This window comes from Aspergillus puulaauensis, chromosome 3 (assembly GCF_016861865.1).
Source record: "Aspergillus puulaauensis MK2 DNA, chromosome 3, nearly complete sequence".
Classification (NCBI taxonomy): Eukaryota; Fungi; Ascomycota; class Eurotiomycetes; order Eurotiales; family Aspergillaceae; genus Aspergillus; species Aspergillus puulaauensis.
In genome coordinates this window covers 888,743-909,389 of record NC_054859.1, presented here as the reverse complement: position 1 = coordinate 909,389, position 20,647 = coordinate 888,743, and the positions used below count along the sequence as shown (strand labels likewise).

The 20,647-nt window shown below is 48.0% G+C and overlaps 6 protein-coding genes and 1 non-coding gene across 7 annotated transcripts; 4 read left to right on the top strand and 3 right to left on the bottom strand.

Moving 5' to 3' along the window:
• Positions 1-497: 497 nt before the first annotated feature.
• Positions 498-1,937, top strand: APUU_30373A (uncharacterized protein; the record flags this gene model as incomplete). Its single annotated transcript, XM_041701458.1, has 1 exon — positions 498-1,937. One exon carries the CDS (start codon positions 498-500, stop codon positions 1,935-1,937), a length of 1,440 nt encoding a protein of 479 aa, XP_041554342.1.
• A 37-nt stretch (positions 1,938-1,974) lies between these two features.
• Positions 1,975-2,796, bottom strand: APUU_30372S (uncharacterized protein; the record flags this gene model as incomplete). The annotated part of the gene is made up of 1 exon (XM_041701457.1): positions 1,975-2,796. The coding sequence occupies one exon, from the start codon at positions 2,794-2,796 to the stop codon at positions 1,975-1,977; it is 822 nt and encodes a 273-aa protein (XP_041554341.1).
• Positions 2,797-4,245: 1,449 nt separating this feature from the next.
• APUU_30371A (uncharacterized protein) lies at positions 4,246-5,296 on the top strand (the record flags this gene model as incomplete). Its single annotated transcript, XM_041701456.1, has 5 exons — positions 4,246-4,264; positions 4,324-4,459; positions 4,510-4,678; positions 4,785-4,862; positions 4,922-5,296. The coding sequence occupies 5 exons, from the start codon at positions 4,246-4,248 to the stop codon at positions 5,294-5,296; spliced, it is 777 nt and encodes a 258-aa protein (XP_041554340.1).
• A 747-nt stretch (positions 5,297-6,043) lies between these two features.
• APUU_30370A (uncharacterized protein) lies at positions 6,044-7,136 on the top strand (the record flags this gene model as incomplete). Its single annotated transcript, XM_041701455.1, has 3 exons — positions 6,044-6,381; positions 6,433-6,591; positions 6,638-7,136. The coding sequence occupies 3 exons, from the start codon at positions 6,044-6,046 to the stop codon at positions 7,134-7,136; spliced, it is 996 nt and encodes a 331-aa protein (XP_041554339.1).
• A 4,426-nt stretch (positions 7,137-11,562) lies between these two features.
• Positions 11,563-11,653, top strand: APUU_t30008A. Its single transcript has one exon. It is a non-coding gene; the product is annotated as a tRNA-Glu (tRNA).
• Positions 11,654-14,926: 3,273 nt separating this feature from the next.
• APUU_30369S (extracellular serine-threonine rich protein) lies at positions 14,927-17,378 on the bottom strand (the record flags this gene model as incomplete). The annotated part of the gene is made up of 3 exons (XM_041701454.1): positions 14,927-17,005; positions 17,062-17,247; positions 17,316-17,378. The coding sequence occupies 3 exons, from the start codon at positions 17,376-17,378 to the stop codon at positions 14,927-14,929; spliced, it is 2,328 nt and encodes a 775-aa protein (XP_041554338.1).
• Positions 17,379-18,539: 1,161 nt separating this feature from the next.
• Positions 18,540-20,497, bottom strand: APUU_30368S (uncharacterized protein; the record flags this gene model as incomplete). The annotated part of the gene is made up of 2 exons (XM_041701453.1): positions 18,540-19,516; positions 19,579-20,497. The coding sequence occupies 2 exons, from the start codon at positions 20,495-20,497 to the stop codon at positions 18,540-18,542; spliced, it is 1,896 nt and encodes a 631-aa protein (XP_041554337.1).
• Between the last annotated feature and the right edge of the window lie 150 nt (positions 20,498-20,647).

The window sequence follows — 20,647 nt, the reverse complement described above, 5'->3', positions numbered from 1 at the left end:
AGTAATTCTAATTTCGGTATGGTAGTCACATGGAATATATAGCAAGCTTTTTTCGACCGGTTTAATTGTGACTTTTGCGGCGGCTTCCTCACCCGATTTTAGGTTGCACTGGTACCTGAGACCACCGTATTCTGACCACGAATGTTGGTTAATAACAATCATATCTTTATTATTAATTTTGGGCAGAATGAGCGATATCAAGAATAAGTAAACACTTGGATCACTAAGGAAAATGAGGGCTCAGCACCCAAGAAGCAGGATGCTGCAAAAGTACCCTAAGTGAATGCGGATGATAGGCCGTGCTCCTCTTCGATTCGTGCTTTCGCCGCAAAATAGCATCATCACGCATTGATACTACACAAGCTTTCCTCACAATGTTAACTCCCAAAAAATAATAATAAATGAAAACTCACAATAAAATAGGCCCGCAAAACCCAAACAATTGATCCGAGTTCCCGAAGAAGAACAAAATAAAATAGTTGAAAGAAGGGGGGGGAATGACTCGGCGCTATTCCTCAGTAGCCGTCATAGGCTCCGGTCCGGCGGGCATTTCAGCCCTAAAAGCTCTCCATGACGAAAAGGCGTTCGAAACGATCCGACTTTTCGAGCGAAGGGATGGTCCCGGCGGAACTTGGAATTATGATGCAGTTCCTCAGCAGTTTCCGGGGACGTATTCAGGGCGAGATGGACCGGTTCAGAAACCATCTACATTCCCAGAGAAGACATCACCAGCAACCCCACCTGATGCCACGACACCAACAGCGATGTATAGTTGGCTAGACACCAATGTTCCGGCAGAGTTGATGGCATTCACGCACACGCCTATTCCAGATGCGAATTCACCCATTTCGATAGAGCGTTATGGAGCTGGGAATGCCACACGCCCATATCATGTTGTTGCACAGTACCTTTCTGATTTGGTGAAGAAGTATCATGGAAATATCTCATTCAATACCACGGTGGTATCTGTGGAGAAGATAATAACCGGGAAATGGCGACTGACTCTCAGACAACTGGAGGCTCATGGTACCGAGGCCAGTGATACATGGTCGCAGGAGGACTTTGATGCGGTGGTTGTTGCCACAGGGCAATATAGCCAGCCTTTTCTCCCGAGAATCCCCGGGTTGGACGAGGTTGTCAAGACGCATTCAGGAGCATTGGAGCATGTGAATGCTTTTCGATCTCCTGACCATTATGCCGGCAAGAAGGTGGTGGTCCTTGGAGGCAGTTTTTCAGCAGGAGATGTTGTAGGTGACATATACGCGCTTGTACAAGGCCCGCTATATGTGTCCCAGAGTTCTCACAGCCCCTTTGTCACGGAAATATGGAACTTGCCGAATGTTGCACTAAAGCCAACAATCAGCCATATTCACGGCGACCTCTCTTCTAAACTCCGTATCATGTTCTCTGATGGATCTCATCTGGAAGACATCGACAAAGTTATATTCGCAACAGGATATCGTTTGTCTTTCCCATTCTTGTCCCCTGAACATATCCTGGTTGCCGACCGACTCTCTGGAATATACCAGCACGTTTTCAAATTTGGTGATCCGTCCATGGCCGTCATAGGCCTGGTGAGAGCACCTCTGCTCTTCCGTATGATTGAATATGAGGCTGTAGCCGTGGCCCGTTATTATGCTGGGAATGGGGGCGAGCTGCCTAGTCAAGAGGACCAAGAGGATTGGGAAATAGGACAGTTGGAGCTCAAGGGTGATGGCTATAAGTTCCATGACGTGACAAAGGAGATGAGGGAGCACATGGAGTTTTTGCGGAACCTAGCAGGGCCCCCAGCTCCTGGGACCGATGCGTACGAGTTGCCCCAAGTTGCGGATGAGTGGCTGGAAAAATGCTTTTCAGTCTTCCGGCTCAAAGATGAGTATTGGGGTAAGGTGTGGCGGCGAGAGGCAGAAAAACAGGTATGCAAGATTTGTATATAGAACCTTAGATATCATGACACCCCATCCGAGGCCTTCGTTACGACTCAACAGCCAGGTCAGCAGACGCTGTTATGTCACGAAAACGAGTACGACACTGGTCCAATTCAACGGCAGTAACATCTTGCTGCATAAATTCTGGTTCTTTCTGGCTGCGAATTAAAGCGAGTGATTTCCCATATCGCGAGCGTTGGGATTCGATCGAATTCAACCTCAGATCATCGACGCGATTGTATAAAACACTCACTCGCCTCAGTGATTGTAAACGAGCAATTTGTGCGCAAAGTACAGCCCATGATAGCTGTTCACCCAGCGGGCCATTGCGGACGTATAGCGGTGCGGGGTAAAGTCGCAGGTACCGTATACTATCGCGCGCTGTGTTGGAGAGCCGATCGAGTAGAAAGGTTAAAGAAGTCGGGTTGGATGCAAATCCAAACGATACACTAGAGTATAGAACAGGAAGTGCTTCATCGTAGATGTTGTGGTTCGTCATGAGAAGGGCGACAGGGAGGTGTGCTGCTGGGCTGCGGGTGTACTTCAGCGTGATCTGACGGGAAGGCTTGAAGATGACGCCGGTGCGGTGGACTAGGTGATCCCGCTCAACGGTGACGTGAATAAGCTCATTCGAGTTTGAGAAGGATGAAAAGGCATACTGGTAGATGATCATGCGGAGTTCTTTGGGAAGAGAGAGGAAGGTGGATGATCTTCTGACGGAGAAATGGGGGGTCAGAGGATGGCTTCTCCTGCTGTAATCGGAGAGAGTATCGGATTCACTCTGGTCAGAACAAACGGTCTCTGACTCGGTGCTACAGACCGAGATAACATCAGATTCGTGATGAGTCTTTCGGCGTTTTGCTTCCATCTTGATGGTGATGACTATGACGATTTTGTGAGGGTGGTGGGATAGATGACGCCGCGAGGCTGAGGGGTTTTAGGATGAACCCCGGCCTTCTGCAGCCGCGTCCTCAAGGCTGTCATACAACTCAACTATCCTCTTAGTACTATGCGTCCCATCATCTTTAAGTCGTAGGCTTAGCGAGATCGACATGCAACAATAGTGAGTCATTCGCGTACTACGTAGCCTCGGGCAAATTGTCATTGCGGGGCACTTTTGGATTTATGGTACTTTCTAATATTATCTATAGAATTAAAGTCTTTCAGAAAAAGCATAACAGAGATAATTCCAACACTTCCTGCAGCTAGACTTACATGCGAATCGTTATTAAACAAGCTAAACAACCTTTTGCTAGATCCTTGTTCTATCTCACAGCTCGACCATGATCCCGATGCTAAATGCCTGGATCCCGGGTTTAAGCTCTGACGGATAGTATAGAAGCTCAACCTTGGTTCAATAAGAGTCAATTCTCAGTTTATCACGGAAAAGCACTGCAGCCCTCATTCTTCGAACGAGGCAGGAACGATCTGCATAAAATCATTTGGCAAAGAGAACAAACAAAGGGTGAGGGGAAAACAATTAGTATGCCTGTTCTTTATCATATTAATCCGCTTCCATATACTGCACCGGAGTCTATCCTGGTAGAAAAACCTGGAGTTGCAAGTGATACTGGGTGCGTCTAAGGCGGCTAGGGGGGAACTGATGTCCCAGGTGACTAGGAGGAAATGGAATGGGTTTAGAAATATGAGTAGACAGTTCTGGAGGGATCAAATTTCTGAGGAAGGGAAATAGAGCCTTGAAGTCCTTCGGATGATGTTGAAGCATAACCCAGAAGACAGAGACCGTTAGCCGAACAGGTTCTCCAGCGTCCATGGTTCTCCTTTGAAATGGAACGGCCAAGGGGCCTGGTAACTAATTTATTTGCTTCGTATCGCTCTTATATTCAGATTTTATTATAAGTCGTGGGTGCGTTCTGGCAGTTCTAGTGCTGGTAGGTTTTCGTGTACCTATCTATTCCTTCGGCATTCGCGCTTCGGAAGGTCTCAGCAAAAACATTATTTTTAATTCTCAGTTAAAACGCTTTTATACTGGATTAAGGAATCTAGTAGTTCCAACTAAATTGATACTCAAATAAAAAGAAAAGGCGGCGCGTGGCAGCAAACAAGAGGTGCCTGCAGACTTGGTCTTTGGCGAGCTCCGTTCATTTGCTGTTGGGCGCTTCTCTCACATTCACTCTTCATAAATTCTTCCTCTTCCTTTCTTTCATCCTCCCACCCTCTCACATTTCCCATCAATTTAAATCCACTCTTTACTATAATCGACTTAATTATATTCTTGTATTACTTTTACTCCTGGTTATTTTTCTTTTGTTGATTCGAAACAACCCTTTAAACACGTGGTAAGTGACGTCGCGTCATGCCATCCTACCGCATAGGTAAGAGAACCCTGTCTATTCCCGCCCGATTAATCGAAATGTATCCCTAACCAAGATAGAACTCGCCTCTACTGGCCGTGCAGGCTGCACCAACAAAGAATGCAAGGACAACAAGGTCAAAATCCCCAAGGGCGAGTTGCGATTCGGCTCTTGGGTCGACAATGGCAAATTTCAGGCGTTCTTCTGGAGACATTGGTGAGATCTTCAATTGTCCTAGCTGATTCGTCCCCTGACTTTGTTTTTAGGGGTTGTGTGACGCCCAAGATCGTCGGCAATATTAATGATCTTATTGGGGAAGGTGATGACAAAGACCTCGATATGCTTGATGGCTACGAGGACCTCTCACCTGAGATCCAACAGAAGATTGAGAGGGCCCTGGACCAGGGTCACGTTGATAATGAAGACTGGAATGGCGTGAGTTGCTTCCTTATTCCCCTAACTACTTTCACCCGTCGGCCTTGAGCGGGCGCACGTTCTTTAAAAAACGAAAAGGAAGAAAGAGTTAACTAACGCCGTACAGGACCGTGAAATGAATGTACCCGGGTCGAATGGCTTCCGGGTAAGGACACTCAAAAAGAATTCCAAGGCCGCAGACAAGGTATGTTCTTTTTAGCTCCGTAACGAGTGGACGAACAGAGAAGCTGATCCGGTATACAGGAGGAAAAGGACGGAGAAACTGAGGAAGAGGAAAAACCCAAGTCCTCGAAGACCAAGAAGCGTAGCCATGCCCAGGTTGATGAGGATGCAAAGGACGCAGGGACCGCGGAGCCCAAACGACCTAAGCGGAAGTCCGCAGGCGCTACAAAGAAAGCAACTGTCTCATCCGAAGATGAAGATGAGAATGACGATGTTCCCGAGTCTCCGGAACCAAAGGCCAAGGCTTCGAAACGGGGCCGTCAGCCCAAAGAATCGAAGCCTGCTGCCACTACTGGTGCGAAGCGCGGAAGAAAGGCCAAGGGTGCCGATGACGACGCTGAATCTGAGCCTGCTGAGGAGAAGCCCAAGCGTGGACGTAAGAAGAAGACTACTTGATATCTTTCTTTGAATTTCGAACATTTTCATCGAGCGTTATCCCGAGGTGTTGTACGGTATGTGTGAGTATGTACGAGAGGGGTTGTTTGTTGTTTGCAACTTTTGTTTGGACGAGCTTACAATGCTGTGTCCCTATTCTTATTCAATGGAGTTCGCCAGTTCTGTTTGTGGTGTATGTATGCTCGTTAATATGTAGTAGTAATCAGGTCTGTTTTATACCATGTCATTATTATGGTGTTTGAATCTCATGTTAGTGTTCATACAAACTTTCTCTGTGCACATTCTTCTAGCTATTTTATATTATGCATAAATCATAAATAGACTGTGCTCCATCCGTCCATGGTCTATTCTCTTGTACAGGCTCGTTGGCACTGACTCACAACGCACAGCCGCCAGCCAGCCTTCGCAGCATATTATTGGGCAAATCTTGATGCATAACAGAGCAACTAATTCTTAGTCCTCCAATCATCTTCCACTATCCAGAATATTTCTATCAAGAAACGATCTCTCGCACATGACTGCCTGTTGGAATCATCACATGATGACGCTGCTGCTGCCTTGTATCTGATCGTCATCGTCGGCGCTTCCTCTTTTCTTTTCTCTCTTCACGCTTCACAGAGTCGACAAATCCACGCTGCGGGCATCTACATCTTATTTCTAGACGAAATAAGTAGATGCGCGTCCGCGCAAGCTGTCTTTCCAGGACTTCGTTCCTTCTCGCTCGCCAGTAGTCGGTTTTCAACGTCAATGAAGGCCTTCAACTACGAGCCGGATCTTGTCTTGGAAAGGCTTCCAGGGCTCTTCTCATGCAACGTGCGTGATTCGGCTGCGTCGTTCTTTTCCGACTACGCCGTCCACTCTTTTCCCGCTTTCTGGTTTCTTCTGTCGCTCCTTTGCCTCTACACGTGGCTGTCTCTCGTCTCGTTCCTGGCCAAGTGGATGGATAGTAGCGACAACGCCATGGCTGTTAAACGCTCGTTTTTCTCCAGGGACAAGGTGGCTAAGTCTACCAAGGCCCCCAGAAAGTCCTTCGATGGACATGCGAAGATGAAGATGCAGGAGTCTCTGACAAGCTCAACGGAAGAGTGAGTTGGTGACCTGTGTATGGAAATATTGGGAACTGACATTATCTACAGTCCTCTTCTAAGTCCCCTAGTCACTTTGATTGTGAGCCGGGATCAGCGTCTTTTCGTAGCTCATGAAAGCATTCTGTCCCGGTCTCCTTTCTTCGACTTCGTGCTAAGGGATCAGTTTCCCATCGGAAGCGTGAACAAGGCTTTGATCTTGTCAGACGAGTATGTTTTATCTGTGTTTTTAACTTGTCATTCTAAAACAATACAGAGAACCAGAGGTCTTGTCCTGTGTTCTCGAGTTTCTATACAAAGGCGACTATACTCCGCGCTTGCAACGAAACAAAAGCCGGAAGACATGGGAACTCGAGAGCTTCTTGGACGACCACCACCCCGGTGGCAGCGGCCTGAGTCAATCGACGATCTTCCACTCTGGAGTGGGTGATCTCGTTCTCCGGGATACTGCCATGTACTGCGCGGCTGAGAAATATGGTCTGGAGGAGCTCAAGGACCTTGCTCTCCGCAAGCAGGGTCTGCAGACTGGGATCCCCGTTGAGATCATTATCCGGTCTGCGCGGTACGCGTACGACAATACTCCGGACTCAGAGTACCGACTGCGTGCTCATTACCTGGCCATGATGATTCGTACCCGCGACATCTTCAAGCGCAGTGGAACCATGCAACTCGAGATGGAAATGGGACACAAGTTTTTTTTTGATCTGTTTGTTGCCATGTGCAACCATATGGATGATCTTGGAGAACTGAGGTAATCTCAACCTCTACCCCATTTACTAATGCCAGCCATAACTGCTTTCAGCTTGAGATAATTTCTCCATGAAAATCCACATGATGCACAACATTCAGAAAACAGAAAATCCGGTAAAAAAAATTATTCTCTGTACCAACGCAAAGCACTTTATTTACAACCAGAATGCCAAAACAACAGATGCAACAGTTTCTGTCTAATTTAAACAGCCGAACTCCATTCGCAGCTCCCGGGCTGGCCAACCGCAGCGACGCTATGATTGTTTGCATTGCATCCGCGTTAAACATCACAACTCACTTGCTTCTTATGATGTGCTTTCCTCGAATCTGGTTTTCTTGTGTTTTGTACAACTGAAAGAGACTGCCAACTATCATCCATTTCTGTACCATCTCCACTCGTTAAATTGATTATGGTACCAATTACCTGGTCTTGAAAATAGGCCGCCGGGAGAGAATATAATATTTGACCAGGAGATGAAGTTTACTTTGTAAAGAATTGTATAAACTCGATGGGCCTTCCCGCGTTCGTATATTTTATGTCAGCTCCTGGTAAATTTAGACCATGGTCATATCGTCTCACGATTTACTCTGGTGTTGGGTCGTTTTTAAGACGCCGCCCAACTTTGAATTTGAACGATTAAGCTGCCAACTGCACCAGAACCAAATAATATTAGTCGGAATAGAGATAAGGATTATAGTAAATTCGACTCTCAATTTAGCTATACAAGGGAAAATAGCAATAATGATAATGGACCCCATAAGGATCCCCAATAGAAATTAAACCAAATGAAGACCATTGAGAGTTACACCATGTCAGATATTACAAGTTAATTTATTAAAAAGATAGATGGATCAAGTTTTGTTAATCTTTTATCATTCCCTGCATTAGTCAAACTTAACTCTTGCTCAGAGGGACCATGGTCAAATGGCAAAATCCAATAATACTCACATCACAGGGAAAATGTGCTTTTTAACAGGAACGTGATCCTTTGGGAGTTTGTAAAATCAAACCATGCCCAGGTGAAATGTGAAGTGTGTCATAAATCGCTGCTGGTGGTAACCCCCACTTTCTCACAAAAGGCTTTCTTTTTCCGAATGGCAATTGTATCGTCGAGTAACTCCCCTGTCTCTGACGGCCTTTGAATGTCCCGCCAATACTGCAGCAGAATAACCACTGATAGCATGGGGCTGTATCTTGGCATTAGCAAGGTCTTGCATTGCTCCTCATCCAAGGGAATGAGAGGTAATATTCTCACCAAGGCAAACGCTGGTTGCCATCAACTTCACACGCTTCATATGACTATTGACACAGAGAGGCTTGTATAGAGTGAACGCCAGACTTGTCCAACTCTTCAAAGAGCAAAATATGGGGTTATCAGGCTTCTTCCATTGGACAATGGCATCGGGTATGGCTGTGTGGCGGAGAACTGGGTCCATGGTCGTACCATGGACGATACCAAACCAAATCTATATCAAGTATCGGATCGACTATATTGTTTGGAGAAGAGAAAAAAAGTTCATAGTCTTCATTCTTTCGGCCCCTAGTCAACAAAAAGAAGAATTAGTAACTTGAACGAAATAGACAAGGTTGGGTGGTATACTTATAGTGTTTTTGGCAGCTCGTAGTGTAATGACGCAAATACTATGAGCGATTTCTCCAGACCTGCAACCAAGGGCATGCTGAAGGGCAAAGGCAGTTGCAAACATGAGGGTTCGGTCCCATGGCATTGTTCCCTCGACGCAGACACTAGCAAACCTCTAAGCATCTTTCGGATAATCGTGTTGGCTTGTGCCAAATGCCTTTGGAAAGCAAATTGTAAGCTTATCAAGTATATTGTGGATGACTTGGACATCGAAAGAGTTTATCGTGTAGTGCTGGCGATACTTGAATTGTAGCAGTTTGACAAGGAGAAAGGCCATGGACGTAAACGTCGAATAGCTCAGAACCAACGTATGCGCCATCAGGAACCGGCAAACGTCGTCTATAGTTGGGACTTTGCCACTATTAAACATTACCATTAGTGGTAATTCAGGTGTAAACGTAAAATGCAACCCCGATAAACTCACTCTTGACAGCAAACCTCAGCCCAATAAAATATCCACCTTTTCTCGATCAGTTCGACCTTCTTCGCGGCTGGTGCCCACTGTGCCGTCCCTGTGGATGTATCTGCTCGTATTCAGCCGGTGCCCGGCGAAAAGAGGTCGCCTTTTGCAGGGGACAGGACAGTCACAAGTGAGCTGCTGCAGGAAATCATGCACAGTCCAGTCGTGGCGAGCGCAGCCTGGAACTGGCGGGGTTGTGACTGGCTGTCAAGATGGCGAAAGGCGAAGGAAGGTATCCGGGATCGGGCAGGATCCATCAAAAAAGGAGAGTGCAAGTCTCGGGCTCCAGCTCTCCTTCCTATATGAATAGTAGTATAGTACATTTGCAATGTTTGAGTTGTCACACAATGAGCAGGCTGATGTCTCGACAGAATTGGGATTGGCTGTCTGGTTCAATCCATGATTCCGCGACCACTCGAGCTGCGAAGGCTACAGAAAAACGCCAATTACAATTTACCGATGGCTCTGATTGTCTTAACGGCGCATGTCGTGTTTATTGGGTTTTCTATACTCGGATTTCTGAGTCTTATACAAACTTGGATGACCATATTGTCTTCCGCCACTACCAGATAGCTTCTGAGGATTACTGTTCGGAATTTATCCTGGACAGGCACATTCCACACTCGCTCGGAATAGAGACATGAAATGCGTTGATCTGCTATACTAAGAAATATATACATTCTATTGATTTAGCTTCATTTTGTATTAAATGGGTCACGAGCCTCAAGCAAATCCAGTGAGCTCACGGGCGATTTTGAGATCTTCTAGGCCTTTACTGAGACCACTTACAATCATGATATGGTTGTTTTTAAGACGCCACGCAGATGTACCCGTCACGTAGCTGGCCCACGGTCCATGGACGGGTAAGCGGCCAAAACCAGCACAGCAGTGCCAGCAAGAAAAGGGTGTCTATGATTACTGACAATTTATTCAAAGGTTACGGCATAAAATGGTAGCAGTGAAGAGATATCCTTCAGACTAAGTCTTCGCTACGGCACCTAGATATCGATATCTGCGCGGTAGACGGTAAGGTCCAACGAGACCAAGCAGTGTCTATGACGGTCTCCTTCGGGGTGCTTAGTAGTGCTGGGTGTTGGTAAGAACATTCTTGATAGAGCATTTGTAGAGGATAGCACAGTATGTGCTGTCAGAGCATTCAGCAAATTATTTAGAAGAATCAATAAATATCGTTATCATCATCGCCATCTTTCTTGGTGGGTGAGATTCTGCAGCTGGACGAAAGCTTTGATGAACTGATCTCGACGAAATTGTCCCCAGCAAAGGGAAGGCTGATACCAGAAGAAAAGTGGTGTAGTGGGAGCTGGAACGTACCTGCCCGCGGGCGAGCCTAGGCGACTGCCTTTTTGGAATGATTTTTGTTTTCCCCTCTTCTAAGATTGGCACCCCCCGTCCATGGTCTCTCTCTCTCTCTCTCTCTCTCTCTCTTCCACGTCTATCTTCCACTTCTGTCTACCGCTTTTATCATCGACCTCGAGTTTCTCTCATCTACTTCAAGACTCTACCGTCTCTCTTATAGAGTTCAAGATGGTTTTCAAGTAACTTCATGTCCAAATATGTCTGGTCTGTACTAACACTGTCTCTTAGAATCTAGGTCAATGATACCTGTATTGATCCAATCGAGTTGACGTCGTCAAACCCGGGTCTACAACAAAGCTAGCAGAGAATCGCATTGGAAGACTCTGGAAATGCCAAGGCTTGATTGCAGGCCAGGTCATCAACTCGCCCGTAGACACTGCTGTCTACGGGGGAGTTGGTATGGGTCGATCGACTGCGGTTCTTATTAGCATTGCTAAGTCGATGGCAAGACCGGAATTGGCTTCGTCATGTTCTCGTCAACGTTATATTTTGGCTCTCATATTCTGTGAATCTGCTTTCATCCGGCCACTTCGGGCGCCAATGAACCAGGGTCTATTGCTTTGGTCAGCTGCACAGGCGTCCAAGATACAAGAGGAGCCTTGAAGCATGCAGGCCGAAGGCGACACTTTTAATATATGGGAGAGTCACGAATGGTTTCAGGATAGCTTCCCCTGCAGACATGATAACCCACAGCCTTCGGTAGCAGATACAGACAGTTACCAGATGATTGTTTTGGACATGGTCCTTTCGCGCCTTCCTAAAGTGCCTTCTATCACTTTTAGAGCCAGTGGAGTGTGACCATTCTATTGGCTCGGGGTTATTCCTTCCAATAATATCTCCGGTACCCCACCGCAATTTATATATACTTTGCCTTATTTACCAAGGACTTTGTGGCCATCATTGGTGGGCTACACTAATATAACTAAAATTCGACCGTAATTTCACAGTTAATCCGATATGGTGTAACGGCTAACATCGCCGCCTTTCATTAAATTGAAAGCATTGAGCGCGGCAGCTCGGGGTTCGATTCCCCGTATCGGAGTCCTATATTTCTTTCTTTTTTCTTTTCTTTTTTCTTTTCTTTTTTCCAAGTTGTGACTGGTCAGTCAGTCAGCCTTCACTTTCTCAGATTTGATTCCTACGTAAGGTTCAATGTCATGAATCTAGATACTCAGTAGAACAGGCGCCTTTTTGCCCAGCTACCGGTACTCCCGTTGTACAAAACCCTTTTCATACATACTACAGTCGAGCTGCCGCGCTCAATGCTTTCAATTTAATGAAAGGCGGCGGTACTGTTTGCTATATATAGGCTTGAGCTTTGCCGTATTGACAACGGCCATGGTCTAAAAACCTTCAATTGACCGGGGAACAACAGATAAATCATATCATTACTCTGAGCTTTCCCATTGCTCGAGCTTGTTTTGGGTAGGAGATGTAAGACGCATACAAGGCGGTTATAACTATAAGTGACTACTCTTGGGTAATACAGTGGATTTCGCCTTTTCGTAGAGACATCGAAAGGGCAGTAAGTATGCTTTGGGCTGGCAATCGGGAAAACATATAGTTACTTGAGCTTGTTACGCTTCGTGCCAGGTAAATGTTTCTCATTCATTCTGTAAAAAACATCCTGCTGTACCAAAAACACTAGAGTATCCATGTGCCCTGAACGACACCTCAAGTTCCACCATACCGCGATCGTTATCCAATTTCCGTTAAGCCCGCAAGTCGTGATGCTGTTCGTTCCATTCGGACGTGGTCGATCTCCACAAACTCAATTACCATCCGTTCAGTTGGGTTTTTACTTTTCAGCCATATGGTGTACTGCACGCACACCTCGACCGCTCCACACACCCCCACGCGAAACTTCCAGGAAGCTATCTTGACGGGCAACACACAAAGTGCCAGCCGTCAGGCAACAGCAGAGGTTTTACTGTAGCCGCCCACATAATTCAAATGGGTTGGAGTCACACCACTGGATCGAGAACTCCGACAAGAAGACGATCTTCTGGTGGTCTAAATCTGAAAGGTATACTGGCTATGAATCCACGGTCAGTCAAAAGGACAGTCTGTCACGCAGCATCATTGACAAAAGGCCACATTCCAATTCTCGGTGGCCATTCCTCGTCGCAATGCATGTATTGAATGGGATATCAAGCTCCTTCATCACACCCGAATCCCTTTTGTATGCTTTTTAAGCCGGTGCGGTTCTTAAACTGTTGCTGAGGATAGGCATCGTACTAACTTAAATTATTAGTACGAGCAAAAGAAGTGATTCGTGGGCAGTCCATTAATTTGGAGCCCAAGCCTATTCCATTCAACTGGCTCGACGCGGGACTGTTGCCCGGAATAGGGCCAGCGTTAGAAAGCAAATCAGTTTGGGTGGGACTTACTCACCATCAAAGAGTTGTTGACAACTTTTCATATTTGTGTATGGGAGGTAAAATGTCCCATAGGGGCCTCCCGAGTCATTCCGAAACTGAATTAAAGAAATAACCCCTGGGAGATAATAGGATATAGCCGTGAATATCCTGACCTGTATTCCAGGACTTGGTATAGTTGGAATTTTCCAACAGGGCTTAAACCCGCAAGCCATGAAGCTGTTCATTGGTTCTTCACTTCCCGGATTCGAGCAGGAGGGTTTTTTCTTGTGGAGGCTCCGATAGTAGAAATGAGTACCTAGCATCAAAATTAAAGATGAATCTTGCAAACCCCATCGTCACTTGCTGTGCATGTGATTGCCTTTGCAATGGCCTTCAGGGATTCGGCAGAAGACAAGGCGATGTTAGGTTGAACGTGGGCAGTGTCTGTGCACAAGAGGTTGACCAACGAGTTAAACGGGATATGATCAGACAAGCAGCGGGGAAGAGCCTAATTTTCTCTGGTATGTAAAGGGCTAATAGCCTGATAACCAAGAGATCTTGCAAGGTTGGTGGCTAGCCAACTATACAACCTGCTTCAGTGTCTTCAAAACTAGTGTCTCCGCCTCGGGAAGTGTCAAGGAACGGTGGTATTCGTAAGGCTATTAAACAAGTTAGACCATGCAAAGGAAAGCAAGCTGGATACTTACAAAGGATGCCCGCATAGAGAAGAGCCTGATCATAAAAGGTCAATAAGGCGACGAGTGGTTACCCGAGGCAGGTGGCCACTCGATTCCATGCAATGGGCGATTAAATGTACCACAGCCTGAAGGGTAGACGGTAACTGGCCAATGACTAGGGGACTTCCACATTTGGATCGTAGTAGTCGACATACGAAATGGCTGTCCCACTAGCCCAGGATTCCATAAGCCGTGGCGAACCTTGCTCTCAGTTTTCCCACATCAGTGTTGTCATCATATGATCAGAGTCTGGCAGTAGAAAAAACCTTATATCAGTCGGGTCTTGCACATTTGGACCATGACCGAAATCCTCCAAACGAAACGGTCGTTTCGCTGCAACTGCGACTGTCTATGTGACAGTACCAGACTCGGGTCTTTGTCGATGGATTGCTGGGGCTGTTGCTCTTCTTCAGGCAGCACAGCCTTGACCTCAGTGTCCGAGGCCATGGTCGTGTCTTGTATCCTCTTGGTTCGGAGATAAGCATAACCGGAGATACTAGCTCAAGTACTTTCTTGTTAGTAACTAGCAAAGAAAGTAAATCGTCTTGGGCGAGAAATTTCAAGAGTCCGCCCCTCAATTTTGGGATCGAAGCATCCGAAATTGTGCAGAAATCCTGTGTGGGCCTGTGAAAAATAGATTCAGTTCAGTATGACAAGCTGTTACAAGAACTGAGAGGTCGAGAAAAAGGAATACAGAGACTTACTATGGAGAAGATGTTTGAGGAAGAGTAGATATAGAAGAGGACGTGTAGATGTCAAGAAGGATGGTGAGGAAAAGAGTATGTGTTGAGGTTAAGAAGGATGGTGAGGGAGAGAGAAGAGGATGTGTTAAGGTCAAGAAAGAAAGTGAGAGAAGGCAGTGGTCAACACAACGTCACTCTGGAGTAGGCGCAGTTGTGAAGGTAAAAACTAAACAGAGTTTATTTTTTTCTTAGTCTGGATGAATTTTATGTAACACAGTTTTAGACAATTGTACATGCGGATGGATGTGATATCGGAATCCGATCCGAATTAGTTGGGCCAAATAAGGAGTGTTTGTTAGGGAGGCCATTGACTGACCGATCATCCTAGATGGTGTATGTATTAGACAGGGATGAACGTGAGAACATGGGCATACGTTTACCAATCAAATGAAAATAATAAATGCGTCAGATAAATTTATGAACTGGGCAATGTAGAAGGAACGATAGAAACATGGAACGTGGATTGAGGGGTGCTTTAGAGAGCTAGCACTGGCACAGCCAAGGCCATTAGCCAGGTCATGGGCGCGCGGAAAGAAGAGGCAGCGCCTGTGAATAGTGGTTGAGAGGGGGAGGGGCTTGAAGTTGGGGAAGGAGTGCCTGTGCTGAGGGTTGTCCAGGGGTTGGGGATGGCTGTTGAGCCAGTTCCACTTGAACCGGTTGGAGTTGTGTCTGCAGGAGCCTGCGGGATAAGGTCGACGGTAGCGGGGCTGACACCGGTGCTGCCTCCAGCTTCAGCACCAGCTGTTTCCGTGACGGTTCCAGTAGAGAAGGAGACCTGGGGAACGGTGACGGTGAAGGTCGAGTAGGTGATTGTAGTGCAGGGAGGTGCAGTAGGTGCAGGGCTCTCGGTCTGCTCAGGGCTCACGTCTGTGGGGGTTGGTGCTGCCGGAGGCGTAAGGGTAATTGTCGAGGGGACGTTTGTGATAATACCCGGGTTCTCAGGAACATAGTTGGCACAAATACCAGCCATGTAAGACAGAGCCGACTGAACTTCGTCGCTGGAGGCTCCCCAGGCTTGGATACACGAGATGACCTTGTCGGTGAAATCGGACGAGGGACAGAAGCAGGTGATGTCGCTGTTGGACTTGCAGTCGGGGATAAGATTGAGCCAGGTGTTGATACACTTGGGGACGACGTTAGGGCAAGAGGTTGTCGGGACCGGTGCCTCTGGGGTTGAGGTTGGGTTGGTAGCGGCTGGCACAGAGATAGTTGAAGACGAAGTGAGAATGGCCGTAGAGGTGGTTGTGTATGTAGTAACAACTGTAGAGCCACCAGTGGTGATGGTGTCGGTGACAGGGCAGGTAGTGACAGTTTCGTAGGTAACCTCAGTGACAGTCTGGTCAGGGGGAGACGAGGCTCCTGGGGTTGTGACTGGCGCCACTGGAGTTGTCGTGGGGTTGACCCCGGTTGGGACACCAGGAGTGTCAGTCGGCGCAACAGGAGTGTCAGTCGGCGCAACAGGAGTATCAGTCGGCGCAACGGGAGTATCAGTCGGGCTTGGAACAGGAATATCCGTTACACTGCAACCACCGCAGACAGTTGTCGTCATGGTCAGGGTGGTGGTAGACCAGCCACTGGTGACCGTGGTAAACGTGGACTCGCCAGAAGTAACGGTGTCGGTGATCGGGCAGTAGGTCTCGGTCGAGTAAGTGATTATCGTAGTGGTCATGTCTCCTGATGGAGGAACGGAAGATGAGCCTGCGTCGACGCTGGTTGGGATAACCGGGGTGGTGGCTCCAGGAACATCAGGCGTTTCTGTTGGAGCAGGGGTGGTTGCAACAGGGGTGGATGGAGCCGGAGTATCTGATGACTCGGTTTCCACCGGTGGAGGGACTTCAGTGCTCTCGCCGGGGCCGGATGGGATCGAGGGAGTATCCGTGGGTGTCACGGGGCACCAAGTGGTGGACACAAAGATCGTCGAGGTGGTCACTTGCGTGGACTCCGCAGGGCAGTTCGTCACAGTGGGTGCACACTGCGTGATAGTAACCTCGCTGGTGCTGTACACAGTCGAGATTGTAGACGGCACGGAGCTGCTGCCCGGAGGGTAGGACGTGGTAGGAGGGATTACTGGAGTAGACGTGACGGGGCTCGAACCAGTGGGGGTAGGAACGGAAACAACAGGGGTGGAGACAATAGGAGTGCCTGTAGGCGCTTCCGGAGTGGACGATGGAAGGCCTGGAGTAGGAGTATCCGACGGGGTTCCAGCTGGAGGAGTGAAGGTAGGCTTGCCTGGACCACAGAGAAAGCCAATGCTTCCAATACCGAGGTCACAGTCGTCGTGTTCATTGTGGTCTGGCAACTCGAAGCCGACGGAGATGGCACCACCACATTGGTCATTCGTGACCTCCGTACCAGCGGATGAACACTTGGAGACCTTATTACAGGTAGACCCGTCGGGCATGCCAAAGGAGATGGTCACGTCAGCCTCTATAGAGGTGAAGAGATGGAATTTATCAATCGAGAACCCAGATTGACCTTGACCGCAGGAGAAAGACGGGCCCGACGAAGTCTTCTCCGCTGATGCCTTGCCAACCTTTCCGGTGATACATTTTTCCTAAAAGACATTGGTATCTATGCGTGTAAATCTTGTAGTGGGGAAGTGCCACTTACGTTGAACGTCCGGGTGCGCAGCCCACCAAAGCCGCTGCTGCAGGCGAAACCAGAGAAGTCCAAGCCACCGTACGAGGAGAAGTCACCAATGTCGAGACTGTCCCAATTGAAGCCCGCCTGCTGTTCTTCTGTACACTCATTGTTGATGGTGTCAGGTGCAGTGTAACACTCATCACTACCCCACCACTGCAGATGACGGTTAGCACTGAGTACTGCATGGGTAGTATCATAGAGATAATGGATACGATACGTACCAAGCCAGTGGCCTGAACCATGGTCAGGAAGGGAAGGACTGACACCAAAGACGTGGTCCTCATGGTGAAAGAATGTGATGTCTATAAATAACAGATACAAGAGATAATATCGAGACCAGCGATAGTAGAGAGAGTCCAGAAGGAACAGAGTACCAAGTATAAGAAGTACAGGAACGACTGGTAAAAGGAAAAGAAGGACAAGACAGTAACGAGTGTCTGTGCCTGAAACTGCAAAAAGAAAATAGAACAGAGCGATGCAGAGGAATAGAAACCGGGCCAGAGGAGGAGCAGGAGACGGGAGGGTCCTTATAAAGGGTTCATCATGAGACACTGGCGGCAACAACAAAGGCAATGGGGTTGCCTCCCCAAAGCAAGTGGGCAACAAAAAGAATGTCACATCGAGAGCAAGTAAGACAAAGTGAGAGCGCCATTGTCGCAGGTTCCAGTCCTTTGCAGGACCAGCCAGGCTGGTTCGACTGGTTCGTTGCAGAAACGCTGGCGGCGCGAAGCCATCGCCAATCAATGGCCGTTTCAGTGTAGCCGCCCTCCCTGCAGAAGCGTCTCGCCAGGGCTATTAATATATTGGGCCGACATGATAGGCAGTGACGGGGTGTGGAGAACCAGATGGTCCATGGACGGTTCGGGGTCGTCAGGCTGGGGATTGTTCCTGCAGGCGAAGAAGAAGAGTGGTGGAGGGGGGGTGAGTGCCAAGTCGTGGTGCCTGAGAACTTGAAGTCGAGAGAGCAGGGAAGGAAGGTGCTTAACCGCCGACCCCGGAGCTCCCGGACTCGCCCTCACTCGTCAGCCCAGCTTGTCTTTGCAGAAGATCGACTACGTGCTCCAAGAATAGGTATTCTTGATTTAATATCTTGATTTAATATGACGAACCAATTATTTAGCTGGTTTTGCTGAATATCCACAAAAATACAAACAAGTCCGTCTCTGCAACACGAGAATTGAGGTATGAGGTATATCCCGAAAGCCACTCCGACTCCAGGTATTGTAAAACAAACACAGAAAAGGAAAAAGAGAGAGGAAGGAGAGAGAAAAAAAAAAATTTCATAATCATCGTCATCAAACTCAAACTTTTGGTCATGGATTTGATTCCTCCGCGAATCCTTCACGACCCTGGTCCATGTGCATGCAGTTCGAAACCCCCTCCGAGGGCTGGCTTGGCTGATACAACAGCCGAAACACTCTATGTATCTAATACCCATCGCTCGTCTAAAACGGTACCTGACTCTGCCGTTGAGCGTTCATAAGCTTTCGCCGCACTGCTTCCCCGCCCGCATAGCTAGCCTTGCGTTTTCTCGTAGGGGTACGCTGGTCTGCATGTCGGGCGTGTCGAAACACACTGGCCGGTCGGGAGGGGGAATTGGCCGGCATGAATTCTCGGTGTTGCGGGAGTCGCAACAGTGCTTGGTATCGGTTGTGATTTTGACGGAAAGCAGTAACAATGCCCTGATCAAGGTGATTCAAAAATCGCTCTGCGCTGTTGTTTTGGTGGGGGTCTGCTACGCGATTGGGGGTAGGTGTGCCGTTTGTGCTACCCCGGGCCGCCACCGTCATCGGGGATGCCAGAGCTTCTTCGTCAAATTCTTTGTCAAGCTCTTCATCTGATGAGCCATCTCCAAAGTCAATAAAATCATCTACATTCAATTGAGCTTCCGGGTCATCCTCTTCGTCATCCTCTTCAAAGGAACTGTCAATGGCGAAATCGCGAGCCGGATAAAACGCCTCTGGAGGACCCATAACCTGACCACCAGGAGCAATATCATTACCCAGAGCAGTCATCATCAGATTGGCACTAGATGCTAGCATAGGGCTGAGATCCACGTTTGGAGACACAAGAGCGTCAGTATCGCTCTCATCAATAAGGTGCATGGTAGTTGCCCGTGGGCTGTTGTTTGCGGTTCCACAGGCGCTGGTAGCGGTAGATTCGAGCCAGTCATGTCGAGAGGATGCATACGCGGGAATGATTACAAGATGTTTGCCACTGCAATCAACTAGGGCAACCGGCTTGTGTGGGTCAGCAACAAAGGTGCCCATGATGGGCCCTCTCCTTCGGCGGTTTGTAGGCTCGGCTTTCTCTTCAACTCCGCCAACCAAAGAAGCAGAGGAATCGCGACGGAGAATAGATCGTGGGTGAGTGATGGTTGCTGGAGGTGGGAGGTCTTCATCTGTAGTCTCGCCATCATCGGCTTTAAGGATGTTAGCAAAAACCGAGGGCACAGGTGGCTGGAAATTTCGGTGTTGTGCATACTCTCATAGCCACTCGAGGCCCCCTCGGAAGCGGCACCGTCGGACTCGACGTGGTAGATATTGGAATGTCCATAGTCCGAGTCTCCGTATATCTCATCAGACTGTCGGCGAGACGAACGACGGCTGACCTCATTGTTGTCACTTTCAATCATGCGACGCAATTGCGGGTCGAGACTGTCCTGTTGGAGGAAATCACTGGGGACTTCGTCCTCGGTGTATGAGTCGCTGTCGGATGAGGAATCGGAGTCTTCCTCGAAATGCACCCGACGGGGCACAGGCGTCTCCACTGCAGTCTCGCTTGCCACATCAGTTTCCCCAAAGGCCTCCATGGCACTGTATAACTGCTGCTCGTCGAAAAATGGTGCCCCGGAAAATAACATGTCGTCATCGAAAACATTGGGGCCAGCCCAGTCATGAGCGTTTCCAACACCATTATTAGGCCCGCTCGATAAATCGTGCTCATCTTCTGATTCTAAAATCATGAGTTCTTCAAGTATCTCAACATCTTGTTCCTCGTCGTCGCCATCACTGATATAATCAACGGCAGCATAGACATCATCAGAGCTGTCTTCCAAGTCGGGCCCGTCACTAAGTTCATGTTCGCTGTCATCGTCCGGTACAGCTTTTGTCTTCGCACGTTTCGCCTTATGAGATCTATTCACATATGACGAGGTAAGAAGAATCGGTTGATCATCTTCATCATCTGCATCTTCTGAATCATTCGCGTCTTCATCCTCATCGCTCAGGCCTTCCATTGACGTGACCGAAGAAAGGCTGGAGACGGTTGATGAAGAAGCCCTCCGTTTCCGATCTGAGCTCAATTGACCGAGTGATACTGACTTGCTCGACTTTTTCCCGGAGTTGGCTAGGGGGCTTGAGTTGCCTTTCAAGGCCCGTTTGGAATGAACGGTTTTCGGCATTGTTCCGATTGACAATAGAATTGTAATTAAGTGAGGTTCGAGTCAAGAGCGTGCTCGAGGACAAGCGGCACGCAGCGGAAGTGGGGGTATAGGTGAAATGTTTTGGAAATTGATAAACTTTATTACCCGCAATAGGTCAATTGCGTCAAT